This window comes from Hippoglossus stenolepis, chromosome 9, assembly GCF_022539355.2.
Source record: "Hippoglossus stenolepis isolate QCI-W04-F060 chromosome 9, HSTE1.2, whole genome shotgun sequence".
Classification (NCBI taxonomy): domain Eukaryota; kingdom Metazoa; phylum Chordata; class Actinopteri; order Pleuronectiformes; family Pleuronectidae; genus Hippoglossus; species Hippoglossus stenolepis.
In genome coordinates, this window is record NC_061491.1 from 21,449,500 (window position 1) to 21,465,141 (window position 15,642).

The 15,642-nt window shown below is 42.1% G+C and overlaps 1 protein-coding gene across 6 annotated transcripts in view; it reads right to left on the bottom strand.

The window, feature by feature from the left end:
- Nucleotides 1–15,642, bottom strand: part of rasgrf2b (Ras protein-specific guanine nucleotide-releasing factor 2b) — a 41,717-nt gene that overhangs the window by 4,878 nt on the left and 21,197 nt on the right. For 2 of the 6 annotated variants that reach the window (XM_035167021.2, XM_035167020.2), the window contains exons 6-22: nucleotides 15,480–15,596; nucleotides 15,274–15,353; nucleotides 13,866–14,059; nucleotides 13,651–13,760; nucleotides 13,444–13,562; nucleotides 12,420–12,580; nucleotides 12,271–12,337; nucleotides 11,589–11,725; nucleotides 10,329–10,411; nucleotides 9,444–9,692; nucleotides 8,191–8,283; nucleotides 6,364–6,851; nucleotides 3,887–4,012; nucleotides 3,123–3,212; nucleotides 2,170–2,276; nucleotides 463–575; nucleotides 288–348 (exon numbers count right to left, since the gene is read on the bottom strand). In XM_035167021.2, coding sequence (XP_035022912.1) covers nucleotides 288–348; nucleotides 463–575; nucleotides 2,170–2,276; nucleotides 3,123–3,212; nucleotides 3,887–4,012; nucleotides 6,364–6,851; nucleotides 8,191–8,283; nucleotides 9,444–9,692; nucleotides 10,329–10,411; nucleotides 11,589–11,725; nucleotides 12,271–12,337; nucleotides 12,420–12,580; nucleotides 13,444–13,562; nucleotides 13,651–13,760; nucleotides 13,866–14,059; nucleotides 15,274–15,353; nucleotides 15,480–15,596 — 2,395 coding nt within the window. The remainder of the gene's footprint in view (nucleotides 1–287; nucleotides 349–462; nucleotides 576–2,169; nucleotides 2,277–3,122; nucleotides 3,213–3,886; nucleotides 4,013–6,363; nucleotides 6,852–8,190; nucleotides 8,284–9,443; nucleotides 9,693–10,328; nucleotides 10,412–11,588; nucleotides 11,726–12,270; nucleotides 12,338–12,419; nucleotides 12,581–13,443; nucleotides 13,563–13,650; nucleotides 13,761–13,865; nucleotides 14,060–15,273; nucleotides 15,354–15,479; nucleotides 15,597–15,642) is intronic. The other 4 variants (XM_035167025.2, XM_035167024.2, XM_035167022.2 and 1 more) reach the window with 3 other exon arrangements.

Below are 15,642 nucleotides of genomic sequence, written 5' to 3' on the forward strand. Positions count from 1 at the left end.
GCCACAACATTATGTGGGGAAGTGTGTATTAAAGTGTAAATACATTAGGGCGGATGTGGTCTCATAAAACCAAGTAATCCCATCGAGAGACGCATAAATATTCTGATTAAACGCCGTATCAGACAGTGACTCCGCAGTAACATGAGGTTTATGTGATGCAGCGAAAGGAAGAACTTCTCTATAAATCCAACAGAATATTAACCGGCTATTCATAAAGTCCTAATAAGATGAACTCAATGACTTGCTAAAAAGTTATGAGAAGATTTTATGTGCTGCAGTTTTTTCACCATCTGTAAGATGTCCTCTATCCTCAGCTGGGCGTCGTCCTGCTCGTCTTGAGAAAGGGCACTACAAGTAAAAATAGAACAGAATAGAAGCTGATATTTTATGAAATTTAAACAATAAAAGAAAAACAAAATACACACTTATATATGTTAGTGTGTGTATATGTGTGTGCTGCACCTTAGTATGTTGGCAGTGGCTTTCCTCTCCTGCGGAAGAAGGTCTTGGTCTCTGAGCACCTCCTCCAGGAGGCAGATCACCGACATCTTCAGCTCCCCATTCATCTCAAAGTCCTGCACACACAAAGGAACTAGATTTAAAAGAACTCTCATAAACATATAGTCAATGGGTTCCCCAGCTTCATCTCAACACGCCAAAAATAGCACGATAGATAGATAGATAGATAGATAGATAGATAGATAGATAGATAGATAGATAGATAGATAGATAGATAGATAGATAGATAGATAGATAGATAGATAGATACCCTATCAATCCCGAGGGAAATTTCAAGCTGCACCAACTTTCACACACTCATAAATATCAGTACCCTAAACTAAGCTACCAGATTCATGAATCTGTCTCTTTATCTGGATTCACAACTAAGTTTAAAGGGTGCTTCCCTGATCCACACTGCATCTATCCACCAAGTTTCATGGTGAACATTCCAGGAGTTTGGGGGTAATCTTGCAAACAAACAAACAAACAAACCATAAAACAAACAGACAGCGGTGAAAAGAACTTCCTAGGTGGAGGTTATTAGTTACATAACTATATTTCATACCTTATTTTAATGACGTTTATTGGCATGTTGGACATTTTAGAATCGTTGGCAATGTGTGTATTTAATTGTTTAAGCAATCTGTGATTGTGGATGAAGAACGACATGAAGCTTTACCAACTTGCCTGAACTTTTGGTAACTACTTCGTTTAGCTGATGTGTTGCACCGACACCATAACAAAGAGAAGTGGGTGGATAACGTTTCCCATCACGACTTCTGCTGCGTAGGTCATTAAAGTGAACCACAAGGCAAAAGCTGTCTCTGTGCTTTTACTTTACTTACCCACGTAAAAAAAAAAAAAGAGTTGGAATAAAAATAATTATGTTGGTTACAGGGAACCAACTGAAAACCAATTAGGAAGGTGGGACCTCTAACAGATACAAGGCAAACTCAAACCATTATATTACAACAGTGCTAAATTACAGATGGTTGCATTCCTTTTCCCTCTCTCTGCATTAGTGACTCTCTCTTGTCTCCTCTGTCTGATCAATCCCCGCTCTATAATCCTTCACAGTCACAGCCACATAATCCCTCACGCCTCCTCCACTCCTCTTCCTCAGCCTCATCAATCCTCCTCATCTTTTCCTCCTCTTTTCCCCTTTCCTTTCCTCCCTCCTCAGTTTAACTCCTGTTCAAAGGTCAGTTTTAACAAGCTCTTGGTTCTCTCGCCTGTAGTATATGTGTGCGTCCGTGCACGCCCGTGTGTTAATAAGCTCGCTAACGCCGGCCTGTCATCCCAGCGTTTTGTATTATTGGAGAAAAATACATAAAATAGATCAATGCAGTTAGACTGGACGGACCTCTATGCTGGGACTCAGGCAATTACCTTGATACTCTATTCATTAGAGGCAACACTGGCTGTTTAGCAGAAGAGTGGGTAGGTGGGCCGAGGCGGGCTTCGGTCATCCAGTTGACACGGCAACAATAAGCGGTGCGTGTTTGTGTGCACGGGGCTGTTTACATGCTCAAGTGAGAGCACTGGAGCAGAGAGAGAACGCATCAGACTCCCACTTTAATGAGACCACAGACTCACAGATCACCCCAGAAAAACAGGGGACACCACACACGCGCGCGCACACACAGAGAGAGGTGGGTGCAGACAGACCTGTGAGTGTTTGGAGACCCAGTGGCGCAGCACGTTGAGAACTCGGTTGGTCGCAGCTCGGCGGATGATGAACTCTTTATCACAAGTTCGCTCGGAGTTGGTGAACGCTGGGATAGAAGAGGAAATTTAGAGTCGGAGAGAATTTGTTATTATTGTGTGATATGTTATAAAACTTATGAAACGGTTTAATGAAAGTATTTTAAACTTTTACAGAAGTAGTAGTTTATTCATCAAAATATACTCAACTTTTAAAAGTATGTATTCTGAAAAAAGCTCCCTTTTAATACTATACCACTACTACTACAACTATGAATAATAATACAAATAAAATTTTTAAAAAAAATAATAATAATAATAATAATGATAATGATAATGATAATGATAATAATAACAACATTAATAATAAATTATATTTCACTTTGCATTTCTAAACACCCGTGGATACTTTACAATATGTCATACATAAACATATCTTAGAGGGGGTTTTTTTCAGATTACGAGATCATTTATCTAACATCTTTTTTAACAATTCTAGAAAAACTAAAGTAAAGCTGTTTAATTGGTTTTCATAAAACTGGCCTGTGTGGTAACAGGATGTCAATGTATTTATTTTAGCTGATGCTATGAAGTGTAATTTAATTTTTTTTAGGGTTTCAGGTTGTTCAGAAATTACTCACTCACTGTTTTAAAGGGTCATTTACCCACAATGAGATCCTGATAATCCACAGATTGTTTTGTTAAAGTTGGTCTATATTGTTACTTCAATGAACTACTTAATATTGCATCAATCTAATGTATATACTCCACATATGTTCAGCTTTAATTACCATCAATCACAGTTTGCTTTACACAGCACATGTGTTTTTTCAAACTGAATTATTAATTGTGTGTGTGTGTGTGTGTGTGTGTGTGTGTGTGTGTGTGTGTGTGTGTGTGTGTGTGTGTTTGTACACCTGGTGGTGTGCCATGTCCTGCTGCGGCTGTAGCGATGGCGAAGGCAGAGGCAGGAGAGACTGCGCAGCGTGAGTTCTCCCCTGACTGGACTACAGAGACACCAGCACTTATTTATTATCAAGACCAACAAAACTGTTATAATTTTTTTACCACTGTTGTTATTATTATCATAATTAATATTTAGGTGTGAGAGCACATTTGAAAATAAATGACCTTTCATTCTGACGTATTGAAACTTAAATACAATGGCCACAAATTTTAAATATATAATTGTGTATTGTGATTTGTTTTTAACCTTAATGCCGGGTTGCCTAATATATCAAATCTAATTATTTTTTCATAGCAACCACAGTTGGCAAAAAGGCCGACAGGGTAAGTTAGTATTCATAGAAACAAACTATAAAAAGGTAAAGTAATAATCTACTCTGTAAATTACAGGTTTTGTGGAGCACTGTGAAATTTTTTAATTAACCTATTCACAATTTATGAAACTCCCAATCATCAACCTGGTTATTCTTATCACAAACATGTTGCAGATGATTAATATACTTCTACTTATTGGAAATGTTTCCAACAACAACACAGGAATACTTATTCTGATTAAAACTGTTACCACAGAAAAAGTTGTCCTTCACACTGGATAGACTCTCTTTAAAGCAGTGAGGAACCCTTAGGCCTTCACAGAAGACCAAACATTGTTGTTTGTATTTAATTTAACTTAATAATTATTCTCCTATCAACTTGAGAAAGGAAACGCTCTCACCTCCCGGCTGCCTGTAGCGGAGGTGTCGAGGTGTTGAAGGAGAGCGACATGGAGACAGGTCTCCTGCTTCGCTGCTCTGAGGAGACTCTGGGATGATTTTCTCCAGTGACGCTGACTCCAGCACAGCTAGACAGAGGAAGAGGAGAGAGACAAGAATAAGGAAGATGATGATGATGATGATGATGATGATGATGATGATGATGATGATGATGATGATGATGATGATGATGACTTTTGGTTATTATGGTCACTACAATTAAGTTCACAGCTAGTAGAGATCAATCATTGTAACTTATACATAACATCACATATTTTATGTGTGTGTGTGTGTGTGTGTGTGTGTGTGTGTGTGTGTGTGTGTGTGTGTGTGTGTGTGTGTGTGTGTGTGTGTGTGTGTGTGTGTGTGTCCTAAATTCAATCAAGTTACACCGGATTTCACTCACTCATAAATATCCAAATTAGGATCAATGAATTACTCGCTCGGAAATCTGAGAAAATCTCTTTATCTCACAATGTTAAAATAAGTTGATTTTTTTTTAAAAATCTGGATCTTGCCCATTGTCCGGATCAAAATTTAATGGGTTCTTTCTTGGCTCATGTTTCAACTTTCCACCAAGTTTCATGGAAAGCTGTTAAGAAATTGTTGTGTAATCCTGCTGACAAACAAACAAATCATCGGAGAGGGGCACGAAACACAACCTTAAAACACAGAGACCAATAATACGAGAGAGTCTTTTAGCAGAGAATCAATCTATTCCTTCATCTGGTGTTTTGATGGCACATTAATGAGGTACAACTGGGTTGAGGTTTAGTGACTGTGAAGGTCCTGGCCGACAGTGTGACTCAAATCATTATCACGTTGGTTGAACCATTCGTCGACTCCTAAATAAGAAGCATTCACTACTTTTCTATGCTTATTTATTCAGGGTTTTCCTTGAATTTGTCACCCATTCATTTTTATATCTGGCTCTTAGCACAGTAAACAGCACAGGGTACATGATTACCTGGAGCCCTACTATAAATGTAAATGGTCTGTATTTACATAGCACTTTTCTAGTCTTGATGAACTCTCAAAGCGCCATTCACCCGTTCACACACACACATTCATACAGTGCGTCTACATGCAGGACTTTCTCTATGGGTCGGGGTAAATGTGCATGTATCATGTTTCGATCCAAGTGTGTTAATTTAGAAATAAAATATAAGTTTCAGTAAAAAAAGAAAATTCGTTTGGATGCAACTTGAAAGGTTCAGAAAGACTCAATATTTAAAAAATGGAGTCCTCTGCAAATCACAGCAACGAATCTCGAAAGTTTGGCGAAAACAGAAAAACGAGATCAGCAGAAAAACAGTAGGACGTGCAAATAGGTTTATGTGCATATAGATAATAAACTACCGCAAATACTCTGATGACAAGAAACTGAGACTGCGAAGAGGAGGTACGGGTGCTAACGGGTCTCCTAGTGAACGGTTAGCAGCTGTCACACATGAACGCACTCAGCCATATGCGCGCACACACACACACACATATACTGCAAACGCGTGCACATGCTAATGAGGGTCTAACTGCAGCTTATCCTTGCTGTACTGCTCCAGATGCCCTGAACAGCCCCGGTCTGGGAGGCTGTTTGACACCACTATTAGAATATCTGAGCGCGCGTGGTGGGAAGTCGACTCGGCTGACACAAGCACACAAATGCACAGAGATAATGATGCCCCACCAGGCGTCTGCCCTGATGGGGAACACTTCACACTGAGTCGTTTGATGACTGACCTCCAGCTCTTTATGTGTGGATGTCCAATCAGGCTCTATATGTAGAAGTTCAGTAATAGAAATTATATATATTGTATATAGCTACAGAGCGAACTGCATTCACTGTCAAGCTGTGCATGGTGAGAAGCTGAGCACAGCACAGAAGCACAGTGGGATAGATGAATAATCTGCCAATGCTTCCCGATTCTATAAATGTGTGTTCCAGCTCTTAAACATATGATACGTTCATTCATCTTTATTTCAGGTGACCATGTCCAGATAATTCGAAACAGCTCATTATTTCTGTTGCTTTCATAGATACCCATCACCACGAGAACATCCACAGTGCACTATTTATTCAGACTGGAAATATCGTTTTATCTGGGGTGGCACGGTGGTGCAGGCCCCTCACAGCAAATCCCAGTTTAGACATGGTCTTTCTGTGTGGGGTTTGCATGTTCTCCCCATTTCTGTGTGGGTCCTGCGATACACTGGCGACGTGTCCAGGGTGCACCCCACCTGTCCCCCAGTGACCTCTAAGGAATAAGTGGTCTAGATGGATGGATGTTTTTTCTGACCCTCAGGTGTCTAACTTCTAGCCTTGCTGCAGTCATGACATCACTATTGAGTGTGGTTAGAGGTATAAAAGAAACTCATGTCTGATCATACTTAAAACAAAACAGATTTGAAACCAGAGAGGGACACAAGAGACGGTGTAACCTACCTCTGCGGATGCTCCTTCGCAGTTTCCCACCGAAAGGGTCGACCCGTGGCACCTCCTCTCCGTCTGCGGTCGGGGAGGGACTCTGGTCCGGAGACGACGGAATGGGCGGAACTTGGTCTTGCGGCGACTTGGAGTTGTTTGGCGGAGGAGAGGTGGAGGAGGGAGGTGGAGGAGGAGAGGAGGTGGTTGGGGTCGGGGTCAGAGGCGTCGGGGTCTGTGGGGTGTGGGCAGACGTAGGGCTACTGGCAGCAGACTGGGAAGTGGTGTGGTTGGAGTTTGACAGAGGACTGGTGAGGTCGAGGCCTCCCACCCTGGCTGTGATGGGGGAGTGGAGGGAGAGCTTTCGTGTTCGGACCGGGGAGGAGGTGCGGGACGGGATGGACAGAGGAGGAGGAGAGGAGAACTTGCGGCAAAGACGAGGAGATTTGTCGTTTGTGTGCTCACCACTTCTGTTATTCTGATTGGTGGCAAAGAACAGCTCCAAGGACCTGAAAGACGGGGTGGGGGGGTTGGGCAGGTTAGTAAAAAAGAGGATGTTCGGAAACGCAATAAAGAGAGAGTTAAGGGAAATTGAGAAAAGGATGAAAAGGAAATGCTGCAGCAACAACCCTACAAGACCTTGGTAATTTCTAATTTCTACTCTAAAAGGCTTATTATCAATGCAAATAGATTTTAAAAATAGTTTCCATGCAATAGAGATCAATGTTTGGTTTAGGGTCAAATTAACATGAGATAGAGTGTGTTCAGAATTCATAAAGGAGAGAAGTGAACAGTGTCACTGCTCAGAGTCAAATGTGCAGAGCTACATCAAGGGAAGAGTAATCATGCATCGATCAACACAGCCATCGTTTATTCACATAAGCCCGTTATTCAGCAGGAGATAGAAAAACAAATTGCATCCCAGTCTGAAAGAGAAGGGAAGGAAGAGAGGAGGGTAGATGAAAGAAAATCACACGAAGGCAGAGGAGAGGAATGCTTTGGAAAAAACTTTGTAGCAAGCGGAGGAAGCAAGCACCAGAGTAAAAGTGAATAGAAGGATACAAAGCAGAGGAGGAATGACAGAAAGTATCAATATGGATACGAAGGGGAAAACCAGCCTCGAGGAAGCGATGCTCCGGTGAGAAAACATGCTACAGACCAGCTGCAGGTTGAAGACAACAAAAGGTTTCCCCGTCTCCCATTCATGTATCATCAACTTAACAAGGTTCAAACTGCTGTAATTACAAGCCCTGTGAGTGAAAGATGGATTAAAAGTCAAAGTAAGGAGGGAGAAAATCATGCATCAGTATCAGACCAAGACCAGAGGAGAGAAAGAGCAGGCAGGAAGAGAAGGAAAGAGACAGTAAGGCTACATCCATACTGCCACGTCTTAATCCCTGTCCACACTAACACGTCTGCATATCAGGTGACCGCTCACGTACACTGGATATGCGTGTGCCGGTGTACGCAGGAATTGATCCAATACATAACTTGTCTCCTGTGCAAAATGCAGAATTTTACTGCACATGAGTTGTTAGCAAAGACAACAGTTGTAATTCATTATCCATGTGGAAGAGGCTCATGTGAAAGGAGACGGACGAAACCTAGTTGTCATGGTTTCCAAACATCTACGTTTCTGCCCCTCCAGACTAAAACGCATCCCCGGGGTTTTCAAACTAAAACAGGGGCCAGCGGTGTTTCCTAACTTCTCAGTTTTGAGCGGCTCTAAAACTACAGAGCAGTGTGGACGCCGGGCGTATCTGTAGCAGAGTTGATGCGTTTCCAAATGAAAACGTGGTAGTGTGGATGTAGCATAAGAAAGAGGACAGAGAGAGAGGAGTTGGTTACTTGGACTGATCCATGGTTATCTTCTTGATCTTCAGACTGTAGTCAGGACAGATGGATGAGATGGACAGACGGTCAAATGAGTGGTACTGCGCCCTGTAGTTGGAGAGGACACGAAGAGATGGATGACACAGAGTAAAAGGATTAGACGGATGGATGTGATGATTGGATCGAGATGTGGAAAAAGACAGAAGGAGATACACGTCGGAAATGGAAAGCGGTTGGAAGGACGATGATGGAGGGACGATAAATGAGTTTCTTGGAAGAGGAGACGTGTGTTTAAGGAGAAGGGGAAGCAGCTCGTTAGTCAGTGAACAAATATCGACATATATTGACAACGTGGGAGAGAAATCTGGTCCAAAAACAATGCAGCAAGATATTTTAACGAGATTTCTTCGATTTGAACGAAGATTTTATCAGGTTTTTATCACCTCTGGCTTTGAACTAGCAAATTTGGCAAGACAGCGGGGTGAGGGAGAGCCTCTCAGTTTTGGTTGAGTTTGTGACGACAAACACGATGCATCAGGGGAAGCATCCAAAAGGCAAATTCTCTCCTGGCAATGGCAAAGGAGTCAATCACTTTTTTTAGCTGGTTTACCCGAGTTTAAAAAACCCTTGTATACCTTCTAATTTGGGTGTAAAATGAAAAAGGGGGTACGGGGAAAGGTATGCAAATCTTATGCAGGTAAAGGTTTAAGAAAGGGGAGTTTGGCCACACGTCCTGCACCCGTCTGGTCCCTGGATCCTTCCATCCTGAAGCCACAGGTCACGGTGAGTTAGACGATGCATTCAAACCTGAGAGAAACTCCTCATCCGACACACAATAGAATCCCTATGACTGTGCCAGAAACTTTGTTGAAGCATCTGTTCTGCTGGCGTCCACACACACAGGCCAGTGTGTATTTCAGCCAGTATGTATTTAACCTTGTGGACAGAGGTGGGAGCTGCTTCCTGAGTCCAAAACACAGACACACATCTGACCACCTCAGGGGAGCTAAGAAACCGATCTCAGAACACTTACATAATGCTAAAACACATTTTGTGTGTGTGTGTTTGTGTGTGTCGAAGCACAAAATCATACCAACACAAATACACACTCGCACTAAATTGGCATTGATGAATGTGCACACGCTCATCGACAGAACCCAGACGAATCTGAGTTAGATTCCATGAAAACCTGTGACATTAAGCTCTGTGATTTCTGTCTGCAATGCTTCTGACCTTTTCTGTGTTTGTGTGTGAATGCTGTGAATGACCTGATAGGAATGGAGGAAAAGGGCTTCTTGTAGATGTCGGCCAGCTTGTCCATGACCACCGTCGCGGTGGTGAAGATCCTGTACGTGTGCAGGAAGGTGTTGAGGAAGTCTATTGAGAGGAAGCGCAGGTCCGTCAGCCTCTCCAGCAGCCGGTCCACGCTGGCGTAACGGATCTGGGGGACCTTGCAGGAGTTGAGCGTCTTGCTGAAGCAAATGTCAACATCATCTTTATGGAGACGCACATCGGATCTGATGGATACACACGGTCACACGTACACACACACACACACATAACCGAGCATGGGTGACTGTTGAACAAAGCAGGGCTCAAACAAAAATAGCCAAGTAAAATAGAGAAATAATACAAAACCCACATATTTCAAAGAAGGAGGCTGAAAATAGGAGTGGATACCAATGAATACTGTCAAGCATAAATAAATAGAAAACAAAACTGCACACACAGTTCCAAATTTACTGTACAACAACAACACTTTGTCACCAGGGTAGATAGGCTACATTAAGTTCGGCAAAACCGGCATGAAGAGATGGGCGTTCCTCTTCACACACACACAATCATACTCTACAACACCATCGGGAATGAAAAATAAAATACTACACTGGTTTTTCTCATGTCACTCTATTTATATATCTCCTTATACTCTTATGTAACATTTTTTATTTGCTCGTGCAATCATCCTGTGCCACTGCACTTTACCCAATAACATTTCTATACAAACCACTTCTACAGTGAAAGGTGTATATTATGTACAACTCTGCATTTTTGGTATAAATTTCATATTTCTATTCTCTTGTCTACCTCATTCTGACTCGCCTGCTGCTTAAACAACTGAATTTCCCCCTTTTTTTATCTTATCTTGTACTTACTTGATCATATGAGGCACAGTGACTTTGGAGTTCTCCTCAAACACACTGGTCATCAGGCCATTACAGCGAATGTTATCGATACACTGCAAACACAGAGAGAAGAGGAGGATAAATAATGAGGAGAGATAGTTTTTAAAGCAGCTGACGGGTGGAAGAAACCGAGGACCTTCAAAAAAACATACCAAAGAACAAGCAACAGACATCTCAGAGCAATTTGAACAGGGGATTTTCAGTTGCTGCAGAAGGAAAGGTTCACAGCGGTGGAGCCATGACTTTGAAGAAATGCTTGCCCTTTGTTTTTCAGTATGGCGCTCAGAACAGCCAGTATAGGCCCTGGAGAGAAGATCTGAGAGACCTACTGGATGTATATGGATGGAGATGAATCCTAAACCTCATGGGAAGCATAATATGAAGAAAGAATAGTGTGTGTGATGTGTCATTCTACAGGCTCTGGCAAACTGAAATTCAAATTGAGATTGAAATTACTCCTTGTGTAGAAGCATCTGTGTGTATCGTGCACATATGCAGTATCACATCCAGAGAGCAACCAAGAGTGGTAAGAGCAGCGTATAACTGTAAAAGCAATAAATAATCAATCAATGGTGTTAGAATTAATATTACTAATTACCATTGATGAAGGCACAAAGCTTGACATGGCTCTGAATGTGTTTGATCTGTATCTTCGGCCTGAGGGTTACTATATCTGTGTCTTTGGATATTTGCATTCCTTTTATTTTTTATAAAGTCAGGCAGCAGCATTTATAGATGTTACATTTACAGACATGAGATCTGTGATATTTCTTAGTTGTAAAATGACACAAAGCTCAATGATTTAATGTGGTAATTGAAATGCATATCCCGAATAAAGATGACAGGGATTTAAATGTGTCCGTACTTCTGAGGAAAGCAACCTAACACTTAAGCTATATTCTTTATTCGTGCTCCTTTAAAAGAAAATGCAGAACCCAGTTTTGAAATCATTTCAACCGTCTGATTGATGAGGAAAAAGTGTGTGAGCTGTCAGAGCATCTTTTTGTCCGATGAGAATGAATCCAGTGTGACATGCTTGTATGATGCCACTCTGTTTGTGAAGAAGTGAGGCGGTGAGCTGAACCCGCCCCTGGAGAGCTGCACCCGTGTCTGTGTTTACTTATCACTAAGCCTCCTCAATGCCCAGAGGAGACATGCTTTCGCTATTTGCAGGTTCTTGTTAGTCTGTGTTGGTCTGGGTGTGTGTTGGTGTGACTCCCGGCGTGTTACCTGGCTAATATCGCTGGTCCACGCTGCCTTCTCCTGACGCGATGGCGCCAGTAACACCACGGTGAATGAAGCAGATTCTGATGGTTCCACTACGAGCTTAAAGTCCAGCTGACCAAACACCTGACCACCAGCTTTGGCTGTTTGATAGAGGAGGAAGGAGATTTTTACAGTGCAACAGAAAACCTCATGATGATAACAGTAAAACACACACACACACTCTCAGGGTTAATTAAGCAGACCTGCTATCTCCATTCTCTGCACCCCTGAGGCTTAAGTGTAAAGGTGTGTGTTAAAGGCATGTGTGCATATGCATGTGATTTTCTCAAATGTGTGTGTGTGTGTGTGTGTGTGTGTGTGTGTGTGTGTGTGTGTGTGTGTGTGTGTGTGTGTGTGTGTGTGTGTGTGTGTGTGTGTGCTTGTGTAAGTGTTTCATCAATCTCCCCATTTGCAAAATGAATCCTCTGAGAAAAAATAATGGATCTGTGATGTTAAAAGATCAAAACCTGACATTTAAAGGGGTGAGCATCTGATATTTAAATGGAAGTAATTTCCGGACACTTATTGTCTGACACCTAATTAACCTCCTTGAGCGGTGAAGAGCCTACATGAGCCAATAAGAGCTGCCTGTGTGTCAACCATTGTGAACGTGCACTGCTTCACACTGTAGCTGTAGTAAACTTACACTCCTCATCACTGGCGTCTGGTTCCTCTATAAGCGTGCAGTCGATGAGGGACAAAACTCCTCCTTGCTACAAAAAGAAAAGAGAAAATATGCTGCTTATTGGCATTTTGGAAAAAAGTTGAAATTGAAGGTGCTGAAGGTTTTCTCACCTTGAGAAGGTGCAGCTTTCCCCCAGAGCTTCGTGTGCAGACCAGGAAGTGTTTGGTAAAGAGGAAACACTGCCTCTCCCCTTCCTTCTTCAGGGAGAGGGAACCCAAACGGACCTTACTCAACTTGCCTCGCTCCACCGACGGCAGCTGGATCAGAGAGCCTGAAGAGCAGGAGGGGCACAGGATTACGTTACATTTCATTAAGCTGACACTAAGCTGAGGATGGGTTTACAACATTGTTTGCAGTGGCCCAAACAGGAAAATGTAAAAAAATATTAAAATACTTCTGGACCCCTGCACACATGCATCTGCCCATTTTAGGTCACTAAAACTGGCAGATTTACTGGCAAAGTAATGTTTCATCTTGAAAGAATAAAAAATAAAAAGTCAGGATCAGTAGATGCACTTTCAAAGCTGGTGTCTCCATCTCCTGTCACAGCAGGAAAATCACAATCCGCTCTCCTGTGTAGTCGAAGGGTAACTTGACATGTTTCACTCAATGATGATCAATAATGCATAATGTGAAATATTGCATTGATTTGAATCTGTTTTTCCTTAGTGTAGTAATAAGAATATATCTTGTCAGTGCAGATATGAATCTAGTGCATTTCTCTATTTTATTAGGTAAGAGTTTATATGAGTCTCTAACCTCTTGTTGCTTCAGTATAAGTAAATGAAATACAGCTTATGCAGTGAATCACACAAAATCTGTTGCAACGCCTTGTTTGATATTTGATACAAATCCATTAAGACTTTTATAGATGCATCTTTTTAATATATATTATCCGAGCTGATCTTAAACTTGTCAGAAAGTTCTCATTAAACAGCCAAACCAATTTGTAGAACCACATTTTTAAGATGCAAGATGACAGACAGTAAAATCTCCCCCTCTCGTAAAACCATTACAGCAGCTAATGTAATACTGAGCTCCATCACGGTCTCAGTTCTCAGATTACAAGTTGAATGTTAGAGTGAACCTCCAGAGATTTGCTGTGAGCAGAGCTGTGAGCTGACGGAGGCTCACCCTGCCGGACGAAGGTCTGGCTGGTGTCCAGCAGGATGTCACAGCCCTCCACTATCATCCTCTCTATGGCCAGGTTCTTCCTGATGTTCTCTGTGTCGCTCACCTCGTCATGCATCACTCTGGAAACACACACACACACTAGTTGGATCCGATTTCAACACAAAGATGTATCAGGGAAGTAGATTACTCTGAAAACCAGATACACACCTGGACAGTTCCTCTAACTTGGACTTGGCGAATTCCAGACTCTTTCGCTCCACGTGCTCATGAGGTGTGTGTGCCAGTAACTCATGCAGGGTGATGATGTAGCGGGGAATCTGACGGGTGGGAAGAGCAATATGACAATATATGCAAACTTTATAAAATACATTTGCATTAGTTTTGTTTGAGAAAACCAATGTATGTTGGTGCCCAAGTTCTACCTGGAACATGGGATATGTGAGGAAGGTCTCAAGCATCCTTCCCTCACAGGCGGCGTTGGACTCGTACTGTTTCAGCAGCTTGTCAAAGTCTCTGTTCTGCTTACAGTTGGCCAGGACCTGCAGGCTGTACTGATGGTTCCTCACGAACTCCTGGTAGATGTTCAGCATGGGCAGCAGGATGTCGAATAGGTCGGCTGGAGACAAACGCACACACACACAAACAGGACTGTGTAAACATCTGAGGCTTTTTAGATTCGTATCCATCAGGGAGACGTCCACAAACTCATTCTGCAGCATGACAATGACCCTAAACATACAACCAGAGCCATAAAGCACTGTCTTCAGAGACAGCTGGTAGATCCCAGATCTCCACATCATGGAGTCAGTCACGTGACGAGATGGAAGATACAGAGATGGACAGAATCCACAGAACCACTATAGCCAGTTCTCCAAGATGCTTGGAACCACCTACCTGCCAAACTGGGGAATCATCTGTTGATACAGTTTTAGCGATTTTGTGATTATAATGTAGCAGGAATTCATTTTTTTCCCGCATTCCATAACCAAGTTGCTAACCATTATACAACCAGCTTATGTTCCAGCTAAGTAACAGAAACCTAAATCTAAAAAAACATTTAAAATCTCATGTAATGATGCTTATGACTAAAAATCCAGATTTTTTAGACTATCTGAACAAAGGTCAGAAAAGGATGGCAACTTTGAAATATGTAATAAAGGTATATAGGAAGGAAGTTTATTGGTATAGTGACGTCAAACATGATGCACTGGGAGAAAAAAACCCTGAGCAGGTTCAAACCTAATTTGAACATTTATGTGACATTGTGAAATAGCATCCAATGTAGCTGATGCTATTTTCTCATTCACTGCAGAGAACCAAATGATTAGATCGCGAGGGTTTTTAAAGGCCACACCCTCAAAAGAATGAAAAGATCAAAATCATTCTGTTGGTCAAAAATCAGCGTTCAGCATCGGCCCCGAGGCGCGGAGTCAGATAAGGACGCTGTGTTTAATCAGTGGACCAGTTTCCTCTTACGAACTGGTCACACGTAATTTGCTGTGACGTCTTTCAGCGGTCCGTCTCCTAGGTGATGCTTATCTGTCGAAGGCACTTCTGTTTTCGGAGGAAGAATCATGGGATGCCTTCTGGTCTGAGCAGTCATTGTTCACCAAGACAATAAATGTGTGTGTTGCAGACTGAGATAGGAAAATGTGTGTGTGTGTGTGTGTGTTTGTGTGTGTCTCAAGGCTGACATTTGAATGAGACAAACTGGATGTGGAGGACCACTGAAAACCTGACCTTGATGTCACTGAGTGGATGCAGAGCAAACAGTGTGTATTGTGTGTATTTGTGTGTTTGTGTATTGTGTGAAGTCAAGTAACAGCTTACCCAGCACCAGAGTTGGCCAGTTGGCTATCCTCGCCTTTAGGCCTTGATGGAAAATCTCATGTAGGAACATGATGGTCTCACTGAACACAAAAAATGTAGTAACAAATTGACAAAATATGTATTAATGTTTTTTTTTAAGCATAATAAACTCTGTGATCCAGAATAAAGCAAAGATGGACATGTTTATACAAATATACAGAACACACCTGTTGAGGAAGATGCTGCTGACATCATCGTGGCAGATTGGTGGTTTCTTGGAGCTGGCAGCCATCCTCAGAGGTCTTAGGAAAAAGTTGACCAGTATGAAGAGCTGGTGGACGTACCTGTCATCACACACACACACACACACACACACACACACACACACAC